Source organism: Geotrypetes seraphini, chromosome 4 (assembly GCF_902459505.1).
Source record: "Geotrypetes seraphini chromosome 4, aGeoSer1.1, whole genome shotgun sequence".
NCBI classification, from domain to species: domain Eukaryota; kingdom Metazoa; phylum Chordata; class Amphibia; order Gymnophiona; family Dermophiidae; genus Geotrypetes; species Geotrypetes seraphini.
The window spans coordinates 192901332-192925105 of record NC_047087.1 but is presented as its reverse complement, the minus strand read 5'-3'; the positions used below and the strand labels follow the sequence as shown (position 1 = coordinate 192925105).

The 23774-nt window shown below is 50.5% G+C and overlaps 1 protein-coding gene across 4 annotated transcripts in view; it reads right to left on the bottom strand.

Annotated features, from left to right (window-relative positions):
* CCAR1 (cell division cycle and apoptosis regulator 1) overlaps positions 1 to 23774 on the bottom strand; it is a 309834-nt gene that overhangs the window by 222625 nt on the left and 63435 nt on the right. For 3 of the 4 annotated variants that reach the window (XM_033940771.1, XM_033940772.1, XM_033940774.1), the window contains 3 exons: positions 15842 to 16014; positions 10693 to 10737; positions 3612 to 3644 (listed from right to left, as the gene is read on the bottom strand). In XM_033940771.1, the coding sequence (XP_033796662.1) occupies positions 3612 to 3644; positions 10693 to 10737; positions 15842 to 16014 (251 nt within the window). The remainder of the gene's footprint in view (positions 1 to 3611; positions 3645 to 10692; positions 10738 to 15841; positions 16015 to 23774) is intronic. The other variant, XM_033940773.1, reaches the window with a different exon arrangement.

Genomic DNA, 23774 nt, shown 5'->3' with positions numbered 1-23774 from the left:
CTGAAAGAGCCCTCGGGCAAAAGCTAAAAATAAACTCAACTCTACTGAATACAACGCCGATCAATTGTAAAGTGAAAATTATAAGACACTCTTTTAAAACAAAATTACAAAAGCCAATTTAAACCGGAGATTTGTGAAAAATGAAACATATTGGGCTCATACCTTTGTTTGAAGAACGGCACCGTTGGGCAGCAATGTAAAATGAAAATGAAACCGGCAGGAAAAAACCTATTTACTCTTTCCACTTTAGAAGACGAGAGGGGGCTTAATTGAGATTGCTAGCTCAGGTGGGAGCAAGAAGTAAGGGGGGGGGGGTCTTGCGTTGCTGATCTTTCCCGGTGGGAAGGGGCGCTTTGCTGTTTAAAAAACAAAAAAATAACTCCAATAACCTGAGTTTGTTTCTTCAGCGGTTTAATAAAAAGGGGCCTTGGGATCTAATCTACTGCTACAGCTCCTTTCATTTTATCCTTGTTAGCAGGACCCAAAATCCCAATCAAATGGGAAGATTTTTCTAAGAACAATGGAAACACACATACTCCCGCAATGCCCAGAGCTGCAGATTCTCAAGCAACTGTGTAAGCTGCCTCTCCTCCGACCATTTTCCCCCCAAGCACTTGTAGGTGCCGTTAGAATCCACGCACCCAAAACATGCCGGCCCAAACCGATCAATCCAATTCTAGTAGGGTGGGGCATGCTTCCAGAAAGTCGCAGCCTCCTTCAAACTTGCCAATCCGATGCCTGTTGGGTGGGACATGAGACCGAAAATGACGAGACCCCTTGAAACTAGTCAATCTGAGACCGTTCAGACGTGCATCCGGAAATGCCAATGTTCTTCCCTTCCAAAAGCTGCAGGCTTTGATTAAACTGGGCGGCTTGAGTGGAAGCTGGAGGATACTGCAGCACTTCCTGATAGACGGGGAGGAGGGTTGGGCCCCGAATCGGCAAGGCCGATTTTTTAAAAATATAAATCGATTTGAATCATGAATCGGGCAGCACTACCGTGGGCCCTTACTATCTGGTCACTCCATGAGTTCACTGGTCCCTCGGTCTCCGGGGACTCTCCAGTTACTCAGATATTCTGAGGACACTGGCCTCTCGGTCTCTGGCGACTCTCCTGGTCACTCAGTCTTCCTCGGCCATGGCCACTCGTCAAACTTGAGTACTCTGATCTCTCCTGGACTCTCCGGTCACTCCAAACTCTTATCAGTCATGGGCCAGTCAAGGTTAGGCTTACAGAGAGTTAGGCTTTCACCAGCATTCCTCCCCTCGAGGGTCACCTGAGCTCCATAAGAAGCTCTACTTTTCCAGGTTCTTTGTTCTGGAAGTGTTGCTTTCAAATCCCTTTTTCATTCAGGATGAGTAGAGAGCTCCTTTGCTGCATCCATATGCAAATGAGTTCCTTCTTCTGATGTCAAGTCTTCCCTCTGCTGGCCAGTGACGGGAAATACACCCCATCACAATCACCTTAATTCACTTTATTTGGTTCATTTTATATCCTGTCCTCCCCAATGAGCTCAGAACAGATTATAGTGCTGACATACATGGAGGGGCATAATAAAAAAAAACGTCTAAGTCCCCTTTTGGCCTAAGGCCTTAAACATTAAAAGTAGAAGCAGGGAAAAGGTCCATTATTAAAAAAAACGTCCAAAAGGAGGTTTTTTTTTGATAATGGCCTGCCTCTACGTTCAGTTGTTTAAACGCCCAGACCACCACTACGTCTAAACTTAAACCATATAACCAACTCCCAAAAAGTCTAAGTCCCAAACGCCCAAAACAAGGGCTTTTAGGCGAAGGAGGAGCCAGTCCTTCGCCTAAAAACTGGATTCTGTAACCGGTGTCTGTCAAAAACAACACCGGTTACAGAATCCACCCCCCCCTTACAACGATCGGGCCAGGAGAGCGCCCAAGCCCTCCCGGCCCCGCCGAGTATGATCGGGACAAGAGGGAGCCCAAGCCCTGTTGCCCCGCGGCACCCCGACCTTCTGCGATTACGATTGGGGCAAGAGGGAGCCCAAGCCCTGTTGCCCCGGTGATCCTAGAACCCTCCCCCGCCTTTAACGATCAGGCCAGGAAGGAGCCCAAGCCCTCCTGGCCACGCGACCCCCCCCCCTAGAAGATCGGGCAGGAGGGAGCCCAACCCCTCCTGCCCACGCGAACCCCCTATCCCCCACCCCCACTAAAATACGGGCAGGAGGGATCCCAGGCCCTCCTGCCCTTGACGCACCCCCCCATACTCGCCCCTGAACCCCCGATCACCCCCCCACTTGTGGGTGGGGTTTGAGTCGCCTGGGCCAATCCGCCCCCATTCCTGGGATGGCTGGCCTGCCGGACGGGCGAGCTTGGCACTCGTCCGTCTGGCCAACAATTTCAAGGTACAGGGGGGTGGGGGGATCGAGGGGTCAGCAGGGGGGTCTCGCAGGTTGGCGGGGAGGGGCCATCGGGGGTTCAGAGGGGTGGGAGTGGGGTGCGTCGAGGGCAGGAGGGCCTGGGATCCCTCCTGCACGTATTTTAGTGGGGGTGGGGGGTTCGCCTGGGCAGTAGGGGTTGGGCTCCCTCCTGCCCGATCTTCTAGGAGGGGGGTTGCGTGGCCAGGAGGGCTTGGGCTCCCTCCTGGCCTGATCGTTATCGGCGGGGGAGGGTTCCATGATTGCTGGAGCAAGAAGGCTTGGGCTCCCTCTTGCCCCATCAAGTCGGGGAAGGTCGGGGTGCCGCGGGGCAAGAGGGCTTGGGCTCCCTCTTGCCCCGATCATACTCGGCGGGACCAGGAGGGCTTGGGCTCTCTCCTGGCCCGATCAGATCAGGGTGGATCTGCAGGTCTAGGTCGGCCCACCTCCCACCCGCCCTTTCCCCTCCTCTAAAAACGCCTCTTTTGGCTCTATGCATTTAGAGGCAGGGGAAAGGCCTAAGATGGTTTTAGATACATCTAAAACCAGCTTTGATTATGGGTACTTGGACGATGAGGCTTTTTGATCGTCCAAGTACCCATTTAAGCCATTTTTTAGACTTTTTTTTTTTTTTTTAAATAATGAGCCCCATAATGCATAGACAAATGGATTATTAATTACATGCTTTACCTTCCCCTCTCTCATATGCAGGATTCCCATGTTATGGGTGTCACATCTCTGGGATCTGTAAATCATGCTGTCATACCACATCCTTCTCTAACAGTGTAATCTGGCAGAAAGGCATTCTGTTGTTCTAGCTACATGGCCAATACCCATAGAAGGAAATTATAATAATTGTAAAAGAAATTAAATCTGCATGATTTATAAATTAGTTTAATTTGGAGAAATTCAAGTTGTTACAACCCCATTATCATGCACATCATTGAGTTTACTATATAACCAAACCAAAGGCAAAGGTCATATACTCCTACAAGGTCAACAACATAAAGATTACTTTTTTCCAAGCCATACAAAAACAAAGTTATGATGACCCTATGGGATGCACAAGGAGAAGCCTATCAGAGAATCAGAGAAAAATGAAAGAAGATAAAGATGATACAGACAATCCAGTCTGTACATCCACAACTATGCCCCACTTCATACACAAGACAGTACTAATTTACTTTTTTTTAAATCCATTTTGGAGAAGAATAAATAAAAACTAACCTGTGTTAAAAGGGTCTGCTGCGGTGGCTGCAACTGAGAAAAAAATATTAGTCAGTAAAGTAAAATCAACCATGCAATGATGTAGTTCAAATGCCTGTTGCTAACATAAAAGTGTTATTCTGCAGCTACTCAAAATCTCTCTCGTCTCTCCTTATACGCCTTCTTGAAGACTCCATTCCTCAAATAAATTACTTTATTTTTTTAATTTTTATTAGAATTTTACAACTTTATAAAGAAACAATACAACAACAATCCGCAGCACTGGGATACAACACAGCATAAAGCACAGTTACTTACCGTAACAGGTGTTATCCAGGGACAGCAGGCAGATATTCTTAACACATGGGTGACGTCACCGACGGAGCCCTCGGTACGGACCTTTTTAACTAGAAGTTTCTAGTTGGCCGCACCGCGCGTGCGCGAGTGCCTTCCCGCCCGACGGAGGAGTGCGTGGTCCCCAGTTAGGATAAGCCAGCTAAGAAGCCAACCCGGGGAGGTGGGTGGGACGTAAGAATATCTGCCTGCTGTCCCTGGATAACACCTGTTACGGTAAGTAACTGTGCTTTATCCCAGGACAAGCAGGCAGCATATTCTTAACACATGGGTGACCTCCAAGCTAACAAAGAGGGAGGTGGGATGGTTGGCCATTAGGAAAATAAATTTTGTAACACAGATTGGCCGAAGTGTCCATCCCGTCTGGAGAACGCATCCAGACAGTAGTGAGTAGTGAACGTGTGAACTGAGGACCAAGTGGCCGCCTTGCAGATTTCCTCGATGGGCGTGGAGCGGAGGAAAGCTACAGAAGCAGCCATAGCTCGGACTCTGTGGGCCGTGACAGTTCCTTCCAGTGAGAGACCGGCCCGAGCGTAGCAGAAAGCAATACAGGCAGCAAGCCAATTGGAAAGTGTCCGTTTGGAGACAGGATGACCCAAACGGTTGGGGTCGAAAGACAAAAAGAGCTGAGGGGCTGTTCGGTGAGCTCTGGTACGATCAAGATAGTAAGCAAGGGCACGCTTACAATCCAGCGTGTGCAACGCCTGTTCCCCAGGATGCGAGTGAGGCTTAGGGAAGAAGACGGGTAGCACAATGGACTGGTTGAGGTGAAAAGCTGAGACCACCTTGGGAAGGAATTTAGGGTGGGTACGCAGAACAACCTTGTCATGGTGGAAAACAGTGAAAGGTGGGTCGGCAACCAGTGCATGCAGTTCGCTAACCCTCCTGGCAGAGGTGATGGCAATTAGGAAAAGCACCTTCCAGGTAAGAAGCCTGAGTGAAGTTGTGGCAAGAGGCTCAAACGGAGGTTTCATGAGAGCTGAGAGAACCACATTCAGGTCCCAGACGACAGGGGGAGGCTTGAGAGGCGGTTTGATGTTGAAGAGCCCTCTCATAAATCTGGAAACCAGAGGATGAGCCGTGAGGGGTTTTCCGAGAATAGGCTCGTGAAATGCAGTGATGGCACTGAGGTGGACTCTGATGGAGGTGGTTTTGAGGCCAGCGTTGGACAGCGAGAGCAAATATTCCAAGACAGTTTCCACCGCCAAAGAGGTGGGTTCTTGATGATGCCGGAGACACCACGAGGAGAATCTGGTCCACTTCTGATGGTAACATTGGAGAGTGGCCGGTTTCCTGGAGGCGTCCAAGATGAGGCGGACCGGTTGAGATAGATTCTCCGGAGAGGTCAGCCCGAGAGAAACCAAGCTGTCAGGTGGAGGGAAGACAGATTGGGGTGCAGTAGAGACTGATGCTGCTGTGTAAGTAGAGTAGGAAACACAGGAAGAGGAATGGGCTCCCTGGAGCTGAGTTGGAGCAGGAGGGAGAACCAGTGTTGACGAGGCCACCGAGGGGCGATGAGAATCATGGTGGCGTTGTCCTTGCGGAGTTTGGACAAGGTCCGCAACATCAGAGGAAGTGGAGGGAAGGCATAGAGGAACCGATCCCTCCAGTCGAGCAGGAATGCATCCGGTGCCAGACGGTGAGGAGAAAAGAGTCTGGAACAGAATTGGGGCAGCTGATGGTTGTGAGGTGCTGCAAAGAGGTCCACCTGCGGAGTGCCCCATCGAGCAAAGATGGAGAGCAGAGTCGGAGGGTCCAACGTCCACTCGTGAGGTTGAAGGATACGGCTGAGATTGTCGGCCAGAGAGTTCTGTTCGCCCTGGATATAGACCGCCCTGAGGAAGAGATTGCGGTCCGTGGCCCAGGTCCAGATGCGCAGAGCCTCCAAACAAAGGGGGCGAGATCCGGTGCCGCCCTGCTTGTTTATGTAGTACATGGCGACTTGATTGTCTGTGCACAGGAGGAGGACTTGAGGGCAGAGAAGATGTTGGAAAGCCTTGAGGGCATAGAACATGGCTCTGAGTTCCAGGAAATTTATGTGATGACGACGCTCCTGTGGGGTCCAAAGTCCCTGGGTGCGTAGGTCGCCTAGGTGAGCTCCCCATGCGTAGGGGGACGCATCGGTGGTGATGATCATAGAGTGAGGGGGCAGATGAAAGAGTAGACCCCTGGAAAGATTTGAGGAGTTCAACCACCATTGGAGAGATTGCTGAAGAGATGATGTCACAGAGATGGGATGAGAAAGAAGATCTGTAGTCTGTGACCATTGGTTGGCGAGAGTCCATTGAGGTGTCCTGAGGTGGAGTTGCGCCAGAGGAAGGACATGCACCGTCGAGGCCATGTGACCCAGGAGGACCATCATCTGTCGGGCAGGAATGGAGGGATGCATGAGTACCTGACGGCAGAGATGGAGCAGGGTCTGCTTGCGATCTGAGGGGAGAAAGGCCCTCATCAGCGTGGTGTCCAGGACTGCTCCGATGAATTGAAGTCGCTGGGTGGGAAGCAGATGCGACTTGGGGTAGTTGATCTCGAACCCCAGGAGGTGGAGGAGAGAGATGGTGTGATGAGTAGCTTGTAGCACGAGTTGAGATGAAGGTGCTTTCACCAACCAATCGTCCAAGTAGGGGAACACCTGGAGGTTGTGAGACCTGAGGAAGGCCGCCACCACTATCAGGCATTTGGTGAAGACTCTGGGGGAGGAAGCGAGGCCAAATGGTAGTACTTTGTACTGGTAGTGGTGGTGTAGTACCTGGAACCGCAGGTAGCGGCGAGAGTTCTGATGGATGGAGATGTGAGTGTAGGCCTCTTTGAGGTCCAGGGAACATAGCCAGTCGTGTTGAGAAAGAAGAGGGTAAAGTGTGGCAAGGGAGAGCATCCTGAACTTTTCCTTGACCAGACACTTGTTGAGGTCCCTGAGATCGAGAATGGGACGGAGGTCTCCCGTCTTTTTGGGTACAAGGAAGTAGCGGGAGTAGAATCCCTGACCCCTTTGATCTGGAGGTACTTCTTCGATGGCATTGAGAAGGAGGAGGGATTGAACCTCCCTCAGGAGGAGGGGGGTCTGAGAGGAGTGAGAAGCAGACTCTACGGGAAGGTTGTCCGGTGGAAGAGTCTGGAAGTTGAGAGAGTAGCCGTGGCGGATGATGTTGAGGACCCACTGGTCTGACGTGATGACTTCCCAACGGCTTGAGAAAATGGTGAGACGACCCCCTATAGGCTGTGGAAGAGGCAGCGAGGGTGGATGACTGGCTATGCCCTGGAGAGAAGAGTCAAAAGGGCTGAGATTGTTTAGCAGGCTGAGAAGGCTTAGAGGGTTGAGTGGCCTGAGATCGAGCCTGGGCATGGTGCTGCTGTTGACGGGGTCGCCGAGATTGTTGAGGATGCGGATTGAGTGGCCTGGCTGAGAACCCCCGCTGGTAAGATGATTGAGGCCGATAGGGTCGAGCAGGCGGAGCCTTCTTTTTTCGGCTTGATTAGGGTGTCCCACCTGGTCTCATGGGCCGAGAGTTTCTGGGTGGTGGAATCCAGTGACTCTCCAAAGAGTTCATCCCCGAGACAGGGGGCGTTGGCCAAACGATCCTGGTGGTTGATGTCCAGGTCGGAGACTCTGAGCCAGGCTAATCGACGCATGGCTACGGCCATGGCAGAGGCCCGAGAGGTGAGCTCGAAGGAGTCGTATATTGAGCGGACCATATATTTTCGCATCTGGAGAAGACCAGAGATGTGTTGTTGGAATAACGGGACCTTGCGTTCAGGAAGGTACTTCTGGAGGGCAGACAGTTGTTGGACCAAATGTTTCAGATAGAAGGAAAAATGGAAGGAATAGTTGTTTGCCCTGTTGGCAAGCATGGCATTTTGGTAAAGCCTCTTGCCAAACTTGTCCATGGTCTTACCTTCTCTGCCAGGAGGGGTAGAGGCATAGACACTGGAGCCCTGAGTCTTTTTTAAGGTGGATTCTACCAGAAGGGACTCATGGGGCAATTGAGATTTGTCGAATCCAGGAATAGGAATGACACGGTAAAGGTTGTCCAGTTTACGGGGGGCTCCCGGTACCGTGAGGGGATTTTCCAAGTTTTTATAGAACGTTTCCCGTAGGATGTCATGCACGGGAAGCTTGAGGAACTCCTTAGGAGGTTGCTCAAAGTCTAAGGCCTCTAGAAAGGCCTGAGATTTTTTTGAGTCAGATTCTAGAGGAAGTGACAGGGCAGCAGACATTTCTCTCAGAAATTTAGAAAAAGAGGACTGCTCTGGTTTGGAGGTGGCATCGGGTGCCGATGGTTCCTCATCAGATGAGGAGGGATCCTCCTCGGTACCGAGAGGAGTGTCCTCCCATAAGTCAGGGTCCCTGACCTCTGGTGCATGTCGAGACACCGGGGTGGAGGGCGCGGTATGGCGAGTCTTGGACAAAGACTTTCCAGAGCGCACCGAAACGGTACCAGGGGAGGACGACCGGCGTCTATCTCGGTCCCGAGAAGAGTGCCGTACCGCCTGGTGCCGAGGAGGATCCAATGTGGCCTGAGAATGAACCACTGGATCGCCATGAAGTTGTTGGGCCGAAAGGATCGGCATGGAGGTGTTCACCGGTACCGAAGGGGTGGACACCGGGGGCTCGGTACAGGGCTCGGGCCGGTCTGGTACCGGAAGGAGCGGTGCCAGGATAGTGGGCAACAGCTGTTCAAGTTGTTTCTTCAACTGCTCCTGGAGTTGAGCCTTTAAGATGGCCGAGATACGGTCATCGAGGGGTGGCATCGGAACCGCTTTCTTTTTCTTCGGTTCCTTAGATGCCGCTCCACGCCCCGGCGATGAGGAGGCCGATGATGAGGCACTCACCGAGATCGGGGCGGAGCGTTTGCGGGACCGGTGCGATGCCGGTAAGGACGGTGTCGCCACCGTAGCTGGAGGGCGCTCGAGGGAAGAGGAAGGCTTCTTAGCCGGCTTACCTGGCGCCAGCGGCGCCGATGCGGGATCGGTCGGTGTCGAGGTCGACGGTGCCGATTTTTGAGGTACCGCCGTTGAAGGTGAGGAGTCCATCGCCGACTCGGTACCGAAGAGAAGAGTTTGTTGGATTCTTCGGTTTTTAAGAGTTCTCTTTTTTAGAGTGGCACAGCGGGTGCAGGAATCCGCCCGATGCTCCGGACCCAGACACTGCAAACACCAATTGTGTGGGTCAGTTAAGGAGATCGGGCGTGCACACCGCTGGCACTTCTTAAAACCGACCTGCGGGGGCATGAAGGGGAAGATAGCCTCCGCAAAATCGAAGCCCGAGGCCTGTATACTGGCAACAGGCCCCGCCGGGGCGAAACGAAAGAAAAAGGGAAAAAGCAAAGTTTTTTTTTTTTTTTTTTTGCAAATCAAAGAAAAAATAAACCCGAAGGTAAAGAAAGAAAAAATAAGGAAAAAAGCGCGAGCGGGAAGGCAAAAAAGTGGTTTCAACGGCCGTTGAAAAAACACACGCGTCTTCTTCGCTCCGCGGAAACGAAGAAACTGGGGACCACGCACTCCTCCGTCGGGCGGGAAGGCACTCGCGCACGCGCGGTGCGGCCAACTAGAAACTTCTAGTTAAAAAGGTCCGTACCGAGGGCTCCGTCGGTGACGTCACCCATGTGTTAAGAATATGCTGCCTGCTTGTCCTGGGATAAAAATCAATACACATCAGCAAATACAATATCAAGTACATGACTTCCACCTCCCCAGCGATTCCCAGCTCCACCCTCTTCATACCATATAAAGGAAAACCAAAAAAAGATATACTTAATACCCATTCCAAAACAGACCTTCCCAATAAGAAAAAGATCTATAACCCCCAAAAAGAAAAAGAACATAGTGTACATAGGGAAGTCCCTTTGTGGTTCCTTCATAGAGATTCTCCTATATTCCCACAACCCCCCCCCCTCAGCTCAAAAAAAGAATTAAAGAAGAGGTAATATTTTTTTTTCCCAAGTCCGTTCCTGCTGTACATAATAACCATAATGCCGAGCAGCTAGATATTCCATCTGTGCTAGTTTCTTTAACTTGACCAACAACTCTTCAAATAAGTTACTTTTAACCCTTCTCCCTCCACTGCCAATTCCAGACTTCGTTCCATTCTCCACACTATCCCTTATGCCTGAAATAGATTATCTGAGTCCTTGCACCATGCCTTTTCCCTTCCCTTGCTCAAAAAATAGACTGAAAGCCCACCTTTTCAAGATTGCCTTCAACACATAACCCTCTCCTGCTCATCACCCTAGCCAGCAGTTTAACCATCCACCGCTAACTGTAACCCCAATGTATATATGCACTGTACTCTTTGGGGGGGGACATTAGGATGGTAATTTCTATGAAGTGGCACCTACTGAGAACCTATTCTGTAAAATAAAAAAGTAGGCATCTACATTTCTTTATAAACACTAGCTTAAAAAGGTCAAATTGACACCTATATGTTAGGCATGAGAACTTACACCAGGGGTGCCCACACTTTTTTGGCTTGCGAGCTGCTTTTAAATGACCAAGTCAAAATGATCTACCAACAATAAAATTTTTAAAAACACAAAGCACACTGTATGCAGAGAAAATGTTAATCATCATTTATATTCAGGGATTTTTGAAAGAGGTCAAGGAAGATGACTTTAAAATATGTAATGTCACCTCAGTAACAACTATACAAAATAGACAAATATACCCCCTCCCCTTTTACTAAACCATGATAGCGGGTTTTAGCACACAGAGCTAAAGAATAATAATTATTATTATTATAATAGGTACATACCTGTTGTGGCATACTGTATAATGTTGGTTGAGGTTGAGAATATTGCTGAAAAATAAGAATTTTTTAAATTAAATACTGTACTTTAACCTCCTAATTCTATAAACTTGGACACACAATTCCAAATTATAAAATAGTGCCAAACTTTTCCCCTCTTTTACTAATGCATAGTGCGGGTTTTAGTGCTGGCAGCGGCAGTAACTGCTCCAATGCTCACAGAATTCCTATGAGCGTCGGAGCAATTACCGCCGCTGCCGGCACTAAAACCCACGCTACGCGTTAGTAAAAGAGGGGGTTAATTACTTAAGTGAGCGCTAATTGGATTTAACTGCCACTGATCTTAAATGGCTCATAATCAAAACTTAAACACTTATAAAAACCTGCCCAAATTGGCACTTGGATAACCTAAAAGACAGGTCGTTCAAGTGCCGATAATCAAACCGAATTTCTGGATGTATCCAGGAACTTGTTAGGCCTCTGAATGCCGCTGTGCACCCAGAGCTGAAAGGAGCATATCTGGAGGAGTAGTTAGGGCGGGATATGGGCCGAGTATGAGCCGACCTAGACTTAGTCATCCTGCAGGGATAATCGAATGTTTCAAGAGACTTCCTGGATGAAACTTATAAATTGTGAGTTAAGACTAAATAAACGTAGGTATAAGTGGCAAAAAGGTATCCAAAGTGACCAGATAACCACTGCAGAGACAACGTAAAGACACACACACACTTCCTCAGTGATCACTGACACCCCCCCCCCCACCGCCACTCACATTGCCACAAATATCAGAATAAAAAAGTATATACTTGTCTCCAGAACATCAGCATCTGCTATAGGAAAGCCTAGTAGAGCTGCATACAGATGTCTTAAGTAGCCGGGGGGGGTGGGGGTGTGACACTAGTGAACCATAGAGAGAAGGACCCAGGCCCATAAACCACTCAAAACACTACATTCATGGGGAAAATGTGAGCCCGCCAAAAAACCCAAAAGCCCTACTGCACTGCCATATAGGTGGCACCTGCAGCCATAACGGCTATTGGGGATGGAGACAGGTGGGTTTAGGGTGTTTTGGGGGGCTCACCATATCCTATAAGGGAGTTACGGTGAGATGTTTATGTGGCACCCTTTTTTAAATTTCACAGCAGTGCCCTATAAGGTGCCCCACTGCTCTATTGCCATGTCTGGGTAGCCAGTCGATCACAATGCTGGTCCCTCCCACGTCCAAATGATCTTGTTCTTGGCCTTAGACAAATTTGGTATAAAGATGGACATACTAGCAGTCTGGACAATCAATGGCCTGGATATACAGATAGACGATTAAAAAAAAAAAAAAAAAAAAATATATATATATATATATATAATCAAACCCTAAGCGCGCATGCGCACTCTTACCTGCGTGATCCATAGGTCAGTGGCAGGTAGGAGTGTGCATGCACACGTCTGGCCGGCTCCCTTACACTCCCTGGTCGAAGTTAAGGTCCATGGCAGGTAGGAGTGCCCATGCGCGCATCTGGCCTCCCTGGCCGAAGTTATTTTTAAGTTCAAAGCCGTGGCGGCAGCTCCTCTCACGAGCCGCACCTGCATCGGAGAAGGCTTCCAACGCAGGCGGGGATTGTGAAAGGAGCCGCCGCAGCAGCTTTAAACTTAAAAATAACTCCAGTAAAGAACTAAGGGAGCCATTTTAGCTGCTTGCTGCTAGGAACGGAAAGGAAGGGACAGGGGAGGGGGAATGCTGCTGCTGCACAGGGACGTGGAGGGGGAGGGAAATACCGCTGCTGCTGCACAGAGAAGTAGAGGGGGAGGGAAATGCTGCTGCTGCACAGGGAAGTGGGGTGGGGGGAGGGAAATGCTGCTGCATAGGGAAATGGAGGGGGAGGGAATGCTGCTGCACAGGGAAGTGGGGTGGGGAGGGAAATGCTGATGCACAGGGAAATGGAAGGGGAGGGAATGCTGCTGCTATGGCTGCTGCACAGGGAAGTTGGGGGGGGGAGGGAAATATTGCTGCACAGGGCAATGGGGAGAGGGAATGCTGCTGCAGTTGCTGCACAGGGAAGTGGGGTGGGGGGAGGGAAATGGAGGGGGAGGTAATGCTGCTGCTGCGGCTGCTGCACAGGAAAGTGGGGGGCAGGGAGAGAGACAGATAAAAAGAAAGACAGACAGACAGCGGGAGGGAGATAGAAAGAAAGAGACAGGGATAGGTAGAGAGACAGAAAGACAGATAGACATATATTCAAGTACCCGTTAATGTAACGGGCTTAAAGACTAATTTATATACCGTATTTTCACGTAGATAACGCGCACCCGTGTAAAACGCGCACACGGGTATAGCGCGCGAAAAACACAAATTTATGTACAGAAATTTTTATATACCGCGCACACCCGTATACCGCGCATGCTGCCCGACTCTCCTTTCGCCCGCCCCGACTCTCCTCTGGCCACCCCGACTCTCCTCTCACCCTGAAAGCCTGATGCCCCCCCGACGTACGATTCATCCCCCCCACAGGACCGCTCACACCCCCACCCCGAAGGACCGCTCGCACGCACCTGCACCCCCACCCCGAAGGACCACTCGCAAGCACTCCCACCTGCACCCCCACCCTGAAGGACCGCTCGCACCCCCACAGCCTCCCGACCCCTCCCATCATGTAGAAGCTCCTACCGGTGTCCTGCTGCTTCCTCTTGGCGGTCCCGACTCCCCCGACACAATCGGGGCAAGAGGGAGCTCAAGCCCTCTTGCCCCAGCCAACCGCGGCACCCCCGACACGATCGGGGCAAGAGGGAGCTCAAGCCCTCTTGCCCCCCCGACACGAATGGGGCAAAAGGGAGCCCAAGCCCTCTTGCCCCGCCGACTCCCCAACTCCCCGACAATATCGGGCCAGGAGGGAGCCCAAGTCCTCCTGGCCCTGGCGACCCCCCCCGCTAGTTGTTCGGGCCAGGAGGGAGCCCAAACCCTCCTGGCCACGGCGACCCCCTACCCCCATCCCGCACTACATTACGGGCAGGAGGGATCCTAGGCCCTCCTGCCCTCGACGCAAACCCCCCTCCCCCCAACGACCGCCCCCCCCAAGAACCTCCGACCGCCCCCCCAGCCAACCCGTGATCCCCCTGGCCAACCCCCACGACACCCCCACCCCCCCTTCCCCGTACCTTTGTGTAGTTGGCCGGACAGACGGGAGCCAAACCCGCCTGTCCGGCAGGCAGCCAACGACGGAATGAGGCCGGATTGGCCCATCCGTCCCAAAGCTCCGCCTACTGGTGGGGCCTAAGGCGCCTGGGCCAATCAGAATAGGCCCGGGAGTCTTAGGTCCCTCCTGGGAGCGGGGCCTTGGGCACATGGTCGGGTTGGGCCCATGTGCCTCAGGCCCCGCCCCCAGGTGGGACCTAAGGCTCCCGGGCCTATTCTGATTGGCCCAGGCGCCTTAGGCCCCACCAGTAGGCGGAGCTTTGGGACGGATGGGCCAACCACCTCATTCTGTTATTGGCTGCCTGCCGGACAGGCGAGTTTGACTCCCGTCTGTCCGGCCAACTACACAAAGGTTCGGGGAAGGGGGGTGGGGGTGTCGTGGGGGTCGGCCAGGGGGGTCGCGGGTCGGCTGTGGGGGGCGGTCGGAGGTTCTTGGGGGGGCGGTCGTTGGGGGGAGGGGGGTTTGCGTCGAGGGCAGAAGGGCCTGGGATCCCTCCTACCCGTAATGTAGTGCGGGGTGGGGGTAGGGGGTCGCCATGGCCAGGAGGGTTTGGGCTCCCTCCTGGCCCGAACAACTAGCGGGGGGGGGGGGGTCGCCAGGGCCAGGAGGACTTGGGCTCCCTCCTGGCCCGATATTGTCGGGGAGTTGGGGAGTCGGCGGGGCAAGAGGGCTTGGGCTCCCTTTTGCCCCAATCGTGTTGGGGAGTCGGGGGGGCAAGAGGGCTTGAGCTCCCTCTTGCCCCGATCGTGTCCGGTGTCGGGACCGCCAAGAGGAAGCAGCAGGACACCGGTAGGAGCTTCTACATGATGGGGGGGGGGTCGGGAGGCTGTGGGGGTGCGAGCGGTCCTTCAGGGTGGGGGTGCGAGCGGTCCTTCGGGGTAGGGGTGCGTGCGAGCGGTCCTTCGGGGTGGGGGTGCGAGCGGTCCTGCGGGGGGGGGGGGGGGAGGTGAATCGGACGTCGGGGGGGGGGGGGGGAACTATGTAAAAAAAATTTTGTACAACGCGCTCACGCGTATAATGCGCAAGGGTATGCGCGGTACGTAAAAACCACGTATAACGCGCGCGTTATATGCGAGAAAATACGGTATATCAGCTATAATAAAACCCTTAGCGTGCATACGAACTTAAATCTCCATGTTCCGTGGAGCCGTGCCGCCCCATGCATAGTAGAAGGAGCCTGTGGCGATTTGCAATGCGTGCGACAGTTTCTCCAGCAGAAGTGGCGGTTTGCGACACATGCGGCAGTTTCCCCAGCTGAAAAAGGAGCCAGCTGAATAAGGAGCTGCTTCAAAAAACACGGGAGACTTACCAGTGAAGTGGTGCTACCGGACCGGGGGGAGGTAAAAGGAAGGGAGAAGGGCTACTGCTGGACAGGGGGAGCAGAGAAAGGGTGCTGCTGGACAGGGGGGAGGTAAAAGGAAGGGAGAAGGTCTACTGCTGGAGAGGGGGAGCAGGGAAGGGGTGCTGCTGGACAGGGGGGAGACAGAAAGACAGTGGGCAGGGAGAGAGACAGAAAGAAAGAAAGACAGACAGACTGGGAGCAGGGAGAGAAAGAAAGAAAGAAATGCCTAAGGCTACACATCTATTCTAGCACCCATTAATGTAACGGGCTAAAAAACTAGTATATATATTCTACAAGTAGTTTTTGAGAATGGACTTTGGGCGTCTAGCACTATACATCTGGATCGGAGTTAAGACATTTCTTTTGATTATGCCCCTCATACTATATATCTGTGTACAATTGTATAAAAGCCATTTTTATGATTTGCATGAGGAACAAACTTCATGAAATTAACCCTTAAAGAAAGTAGTAATGTGGTATTGTAAAGAATACTCCATACCACAAAACAGGTCAGTTACTGTGTGCTTTTCATCTCAGAAATTCAAAAATACATCACACAGAATATGCACCCAAGAAGCACACTCTATAATGAGGATCTAAGTATGCTGCCAGGATTGAAGTTTCTTACCTGCTGTAGGGCTGCTGCTGCGACAACAGCCTGCTGCTGTAAAGCTGCAGTCTGGGAGAGCTGATAACTAGCGGCTGTTTGGGTGTTGAGACCTGCTGCCGCCAGAGCTCCTTGCTGACTATAGATGGTAGGAGAAGCTCCAAGCAGAGAAGGCTGTTGCACTCCAAGAGCTGCTGTAAACAAAGACAGTTCTTTTATCCTTCATGGCTTTCAATTTTACGTGCTAAAATGTTTTCCTGTAGCTATATCATGCTGTATCATTAGTAATTTTTTGTAACATCTTTTTATTTAGTTATAAAAATATCCAAACTGAGACCATCAAAGACACACCAAAATATACAGTGGTACTATATAACAAACAGTACAGAACCATATATGCACAAAAGCATAATAAACCCTCCCTCACATATGTGGTTAAAACTAAACGAAGTAAGGATGCCATGGCCTTTCAATTGGGAGAAAGAATAGGACAGTTCTTTGATCTTATTTCTTTAGGGAAGATATCCATATCTGGTATTCAGGCAGCTTTATTAATTTCTGCCCCCCATCCTAAAGATTTTTCCCCCTTGCAACATAGATAGGAGCAAGACTTGGGAGGCATGGTGTCTACTTGGGATATTAAGGTTAGTCTTAAGCGCATTGCCATTGAGGTTCGTAGTAGTGCTACCCGATTCACAATTCAAATCGATTCACCAATTCACTTCGGGTGAATCGATTTGAATTGATTTAAAAAAAAAAAAAAAATTGGCCTCCCAATTTGGTGATTAACCTTCACCCCTTACCCCCTAAAGCAGAAGCGGCAGCGCTGCCTCTTGCTGGCTGGCCGCTCCTGCTTTAGAGGGCGAGGGTCAGTCAGGAAGTGCTGATGTCCGGCTTCCCCCCTGGCCTTCCACTGGTGTCCATTTACCTAATTCTGGCAGCGGAGCAGCCTGCAGAGAGGATTGCCAGTACTTTAGTGATCCTTGCAGGTTGCCATCGGCCTCCAGAGCTGTTTCCTCTGCCGCGATCCTGCCTCTGACGTCAGAGGAGGGGTGGGATCGCAGCAGAGGGAAGATAGCTCTGAAGGCCTATGGCAACCTGCAAGGATCGCTAAAGTACTGGTGATCCTCTGCAGGCTGTTCCGCTCTTGGAATTAGGTAAATGGATCGGGGGGGAGAAACATGCAGGCCTTCCCCGGGGGGAGGTGGGGTGGAACAGGCCTTCAAGGGGGGAGACAGGCAGGCCTTCAGGGGTGGTGGTGCAGGCCTTCAGAGGGGACGGGCCCTGGGTAGAAGTACACGGATGGAGGGAGGGAGGGGGTCAAACAGACGTGCATATGCCGGACTTTGGGGGGAAGAAATAATGGGTCTAAAAACAGAGGAGAGGGAGAGAGACGGTGGACAATGGGATTTAGAGAGGGAAGGAACAGAAAGGGAGAGAAGTTGGACACAAGGGATGGTGTGGAGGGGGGATAGAGATACTGGATAGGAAGGTAGTTGGGAAGAGAAAGGGAGAGATAGTGGACCCTGGGGTGGTGGGGAAGGAGGGAGAGATGCTTGATAAAAGGTTAGTTGAGAAGATGGAGACCACAGAGAAAGCCTGGTCCCTACTCAAGGACACGGTGCACAAGGCACAAAACCTGTACGTCCCCAGGTTTAGGAAGGGTTGCAAAAAGAACCGAACAAAAGACCCGGTGTGGATAACAAACACAGTGAAAATGGCGACAAGGGACAAGAAAATATCATTCAAAAATTGGAAAAAGGACCCAACTGAGGACAACCAGAAGGAACACAAAAAACAACAAAAGGAATGTCACCGGGTGGTTAGGAAAGCAAAAAGAGAATATGAGAAGCTGGCAAGGGAAGCGGGAAACTTCAAACCATTCTTCAAGTACGTGAAGGGGAAGCAACCGGCGAGGGAGGAAGTGGGACCTTTGGATGATGGAAACATGAAGGGAGTGGTGAGAGAGGGAAAAGAGGTAGCCGACAGGTTAAACAAATTCTTCTCGTCGGTCTTCACAAGCGGTCTTCCAATGTTCCAGAACCCGAGGAAATCATAAGTGGGGATCAGGACAAAAAGCTAGAGCGAATAGAGGTAAGCCAAGAGGATATCCTCCGACAGATAGATAGATTGAAGAGTGACAAATCACCAGGCCCAGACGGAATCCACCCAAGGGTGCTAAAAGAACTGAGGAACGAAATAGCGGTTACGCTCCAGCAAATCTATAACCTATCCTTAAAAACTGGGGAGATCCCGGAGGACTGGAAAATAGCAAAGGTCACACCTATCTTCAAGAAGGGATCAAGAGGAGACCCGAGAAACTACAGGCCAGTGAGCTTGACCTCAGTTCCGGGAAAGATGATGGAATCACTGGTCAAGGACAGCATCTACAAGCACATGGAAAGCAATGGACAGCTGAGGGCGAACCAGCACGGCTTCTGCAAAGGAAGGTCGTGTCTTACAAACTTACTGCACTTCTTCGAAGGGATAAACAGCCAGATGGACAAAGGGGAATCCATTGACATCATTTACCTTGACTTCCAAAAAGCCTTCGACAAGGTACCCCATGAACGGCTGCTTAAAAAGTTGTGGAACCACGGGGTGGAAGGGGATGTCTACCGATGGATCAAACATTGGTTGGAGGGTAGGAAACAGAGGATTGGAGTAAAGGGCCAATACTCATACTGGCAAAGGGTAACGAGCGGAGTTCCGCAGGGGTCGGTACTGGGACCGCTCCTGTTCAATATATTTATAAACAACCTGGAGACGGGGACAAATTGTGAGGTTATAAAATTTGCAGATTACACCAAACTCTGCAGCAGGGTTAGAACCACAAAAGACTGTGAGGACCTCCAAAGGGACCTAACGAAACTGGAAAAATGGGCAAAAAAAGTGGCAAATGAGCTTTAACGTAGAGAAATGCAAGGTCATGTATGTGGGGAAAAAGAACCCGATGTTCAGCTACAAAATGGGAGGATCATTGCTAGGGGTAAGTAACCTTGAAAGAGACCTGGGTGTGTTGGTGGATACAACATTGAAAGCATCGGCACAATGTGCGACAGCCTCAAGGAAAGCAAACAGAATGTTGGGTATCATCAAAAGGGGTATCATGACCAGAACGAAGGAAGTCATCATGCCGCTGTATCGTGCAATGGTGCGCCCCCATCTGGAGTACTGTGTCCAGTACTGGTCACCGTACCTCAAGAAAGACATGGCAATACTGGAGGGAGTCCAGAGAAGAGCAACTAAATTGGTAAGAGGTATAGAAAACCTTTCATACACTGACAGGTTAGAAAAGCTGGGGCTCTTCTCCCTGGAAAAGCGGAGACTTAGAGGAGACATGATAGAAATCTTCAAAATCCTGAAAGGCATAGAGAAGGTAGACAGGGACAGATTCTTCAAACTGAAGGGAGCCACAAATACAAGGGGGCACTCGGAGAAATTGAAAGGGGACAGGTTTAGAACAAATGCTAGGAAGTTCTTCTTTACTCAGAGGGTGGTGGACACATGGAACGCGCTCCCGGAGGATGTGGTAGGGCAGGGCACGCTTCAGGGGTTCAAGGAAGGTTTGGATAAATACCTACTGGATAAGGGGATTGAGGGGTACAGATAGACATAGAAACAGGTATAGGAAAAGCAGGGACAGATAGACAGAGATAGGAACAGGAAAGGCAGGGACACTTAACAGGTCAATGGACCTCATGGGCCGCCGCAGGTGTGGGTTGCTGGGCGCGATGGACCTCTGGTCTGACCCAGCAGAGGCAACTCTTATGTTCTTATGTTATGTTCTTTTGAGAAAAGGTGGATCTGAGGATGGAGATGAAAAAAGGAAAGATGTCAGACCTCCGGGAGAGGGAAGGGAAACGGAAGGGGAGGACAGAGATAGAAGGTGGATGGTTAGCTCGGAGAAAGAAGGAGACCCTAGCAAGCAAGTTATCAGATGACAACCAGAGCCTGGGACCAACAAGATGTGAATAATGACCAGATAACAAAAGGTAGAAAAAATAATTTTATTTTCTATTCTGTGATTATAATATGTCAGATTTGAAATGTGTATCCTGCCAGAGGTGTTGTTAGACCTTGAACGTGAGCTAGGATTTAATAGAGAGAGGAAAAGTCATTTTTGTTTATTTTGTTTACACCACAGAGCCAATGTGGGTAGGAGAGGACAAAGGGGGTGAAGAGGCTATAAAAGGGGTGAAGAGGCTATAAAATAAACCCACCAGGATGTTTGGAAAAAAAACACCCAATTGGGCAGGAAAATCGAAATGAATCAAATCAAAAAGCACAGTTACTTACCGTAACAGGTGTTATCCAGGGACAGCAGGCAGATATTCTTGACTGATGGGTGACGGCACCGACGGAGCCCCGGTACGGACAATTTTAGAGTGATTGCACTCTAAGAACTTTAGAAAGTTCTAGCTAGGCCGCACCGCGCATGCGCGAGTGCCTTCCCGCCCGACAGAGGCGCGCGGTCCCCAGTTAGGATAAGCCAGCTAAGAAGCCAACCCGGGGAGGTGGGAGGGACGCAAGAATATCTGCCTGCTGTCCCTGGATAACACCTGTTACGGTAAGTAACTGTGCTTTATCCCAGGACAAGCAGGCAGCATATTCTTGACTGATGGGTGACCTCCAAGCTAACAAAAAGAGGGATGGAGGGAAGGTTGGCCATTAGGAAAACAAATTTTGCAAAACAGATTGGCCGAAGTGTCCATCCCGTCTGGAAAATGCATCCAGACAATAATGAGATGTAAAAGTATGAACTGAGGACCAAGTAGCAGCCTTGCAGATTTCCTCAATAGGAGTGGAACGGAGGAAAGCTACAGACGCTGCCATAGCTCTAATTTTGTGGCCTGTGACAGAACCTTCCAGTGTCAGGCCTGACTGAGCATAACAAAAAGAAACGCAAGCAGCAAGCCAATTGGATAGAGTGCGTTTAGAGACAGGATGACCCAACTTGTTAGGATCAAATGACAAGAATAGTTGAGGAGATGATCTGTGAGGTTTGGTGCGATCAAGATAGTAAGCCAGAGCACGTTTACAATCCAAGGTATGCAGAGCCTGTTCACCTGGAGAAGAATGAGGCTTTGGGAAAAAAACAGGTAGAACTATGGATTGGTTAAGATGAAATTCAGACACAACCTTAGGAAGGAATTTGGGATGTGTGCGGAGGACGACCTTATCATGGTGAAAAACCGTGAAAGGTGGATCCGCCACCAGCGCATGAAGCTCACTGACCCTCCTGGCAGAAGTGAGAGCTATTAGAAAGACCACTTTCCAAGTGAGAAATTTAAAATGCGTTGAGGCCAACGGCTCGAAAGGAGGCTTCATCAACGCAGAAAGAACCACATTGAGATCCCAAACAACAGGAGGGGCTTTAAGAGGTGGTTTCACATTGAAGAGGCCCTTCATGAACCTTGAAACTAAGGGATGAGCTGAGAGGGGTTTCCCATGAATCGGCTCATGAAAAGCTGCAATGGCACTAAGGTGGACCCTTATCGAAGAGGATTTCAGACCAGAGTCAGATAAGGACAATAAATAGTCCAACACCAGTCCCACTGCTGTAGATATGGGATTGTGGTGATGTAACCGGCACCAGGAAGAAAAGCGAGACCACTTTTGTTGGTAACATTGAAGAGTGGACGGTTTCCTGGAGGCATCAATAATAGAACGAACAGGCTGAGACAGGAGAGCATGAGCTGGAGTCAGCCCGAGAGATACCAAGCTGTCAGGTGCAGAGACTGTAAGTTGGGATGAAGCAGTGTTTGCTGATGCTGTGTAAGCAGTGAAGGAAACAGAGGAAGAGGTATGGGTTCCCTGGAACTGAGTTGAAGTAGAAGGGAAAACCAATGCTGTCTGGGCCACCGTGGAGCGATGAGAATCATGGTGGCTTGTTCCCTCTTGAGCTTGAATAAGGTGCGCAGCATGAGCGGAAGAGGAGGGAATGCATAAAGGAAGAGATTGGTCCAATCTAGGAGAAATGCATCGGGTTCCAGACGGTGAGGAGAGTAAAGTCTGGAGCAAAACAGGGGCAGTTGATGGTTGTGGGGAGCTGCAAAAAGATCCACTTGAGGTGTGCCCCATTGAGAGAAAATGGACTGGAGAGTCGAAGGGTCGAGAGTCCATTCGTGAGGTTGAAGAATTCTGCTGAGATTGTCTGCTAAGCAATTCTGTTCCCCTTGAATGTAGACTGCCTTCAGGAATAAGTGACGAGCAGTCGCCCAGGTCCAAATCCTTTGAGCCTCCTGACATAAGGGACGGGATCCCGTCCCTCCCTGTTTGTTGATGTAATACATTGCAACTTGGTTGTCTGTGCAAATGAGAAGAACTTGAGGAAAAAGGAGATGTTGGAAAGCTTTGAGAGCGTAAAATATCGCTCTGAGTTCCAGGAAATTGATGTGGTGTTTCTTTTCCTGGGTGGTCCAAAACCCCTGAGTTTGAAACTCGTTCAAGTGAGCTCCCCATGCATAGGGGGAGGAATCCGTGGTGATGACCAGTTGATGAGGAGGTAGATGGAACAGTAGACCTCTGGATAGATTTGATGATTTCAACCACCAAAGAAGCGACTGTCGAAGAGACGAGGTCACAGATATGTGTTGTGAATAAGGATCCGTCGCTTGTGACCACTGAGTCGCTAGGGTCCATTGAGGAGTACGCAGGTGGAGACGTGCGAAGGGAGTGACATGTACTGTGGAGGCCATGTGTCCCAAGAGCACCATCATGTGATTCGCAGAGATGGAAGGTTGCTGGAACACCTGCTGACAGAGATGAAGGATGGTGTGAAGGCGGTTTAGAGGAAGAAAAGCCCTCATCTGAACAGTATCCAGAATGGCTCCAATGAATTGAAGCCGCTGAGTCGGAATGAGGTGCGACTTGGGTAGATTGATTTCGAACCCCAACAGTCGAAGGAAGTAAATGGTCTGATCCGTGGCTTTGTGAACGGACTGAGGAGAAGGAGCCTTGATGAGCCAGTCGTCCAGGTAAGGGAAGACTTGAAAGTTGTGGGAGCGGAGATAAGCTGCGACCACAATCAGACATTTGGTGAATACCCTGGGCGAGGAGGCTAGGCCGAAGGGTAGCACCTTGTATTGGTAATGATGTTGATTGACAAGAAAGCGCAGATATTGTCTGGACATCAGATGAATTGGAATGTGAGTATACGCCTCCTTGAGATCGAGGGAACATAGCCAGTCTTCCTGAGAAAGAAGAGGATATAGGGTGGCAAGAGATAACATCTTGAACTTCTCCTTGACCAGACATTTGTTGAGATCTCTGAGATCTAATATTGGTCTGAGATCTCCGGTCTTTTTGGGTACAAGAAAGTACCGGGAGTAAAATCCCAGGCCTTGCTGGTCCAGAGGAACCGGTTCGATGGCATTGAGAAGAAGGAGGGAGTGAACCTCCTGAGCGAGGAGGAGGGAATGAGCCTTGTTGGAAGCAGACTCTTTTGGCAGACTTAGAGGTGGAGGAGTCTGAAAATTTAGGGAGTAGCCGTGGGCGATGATAGCAAGTACCCACTGGTCGGAGGTGATTGCTTCCCAGCGAGATAGAAAAACTTGTAGTCGACCTCCTATGGGCTGAGGTAGAGGACACGAGGGAGGAAGACTGGCAATGTCCTGGAGAAAGGAGTCAAAAGGGCTGTGTCGACTTAGGTTGAATAGCTGGTTTGACAGCAGGCTGCTGTTGTTGACGAGTCTGTTGTTGCTGCTGACGCTGCCTGCGAGGTTGAGGAGGATGGGACTGCGCCGGTCGAGCAGAAAACCTCCTTTGATATGAAGGTTGTTGCCTGAATGGACGAGGAGGAGGAGGTTTCTTCTTGTTTTTCAACAAGGTGTCCCACCTAGTTTCATGGGCGGAGAGCTTTTGTGTGGTGGTATCCATGGACTCCCCAAACAGCTCATCCCCTAGGCAAGGAGCATTGGCAAGCCGGTCCTGATGGTTTACGTCCAGTTCT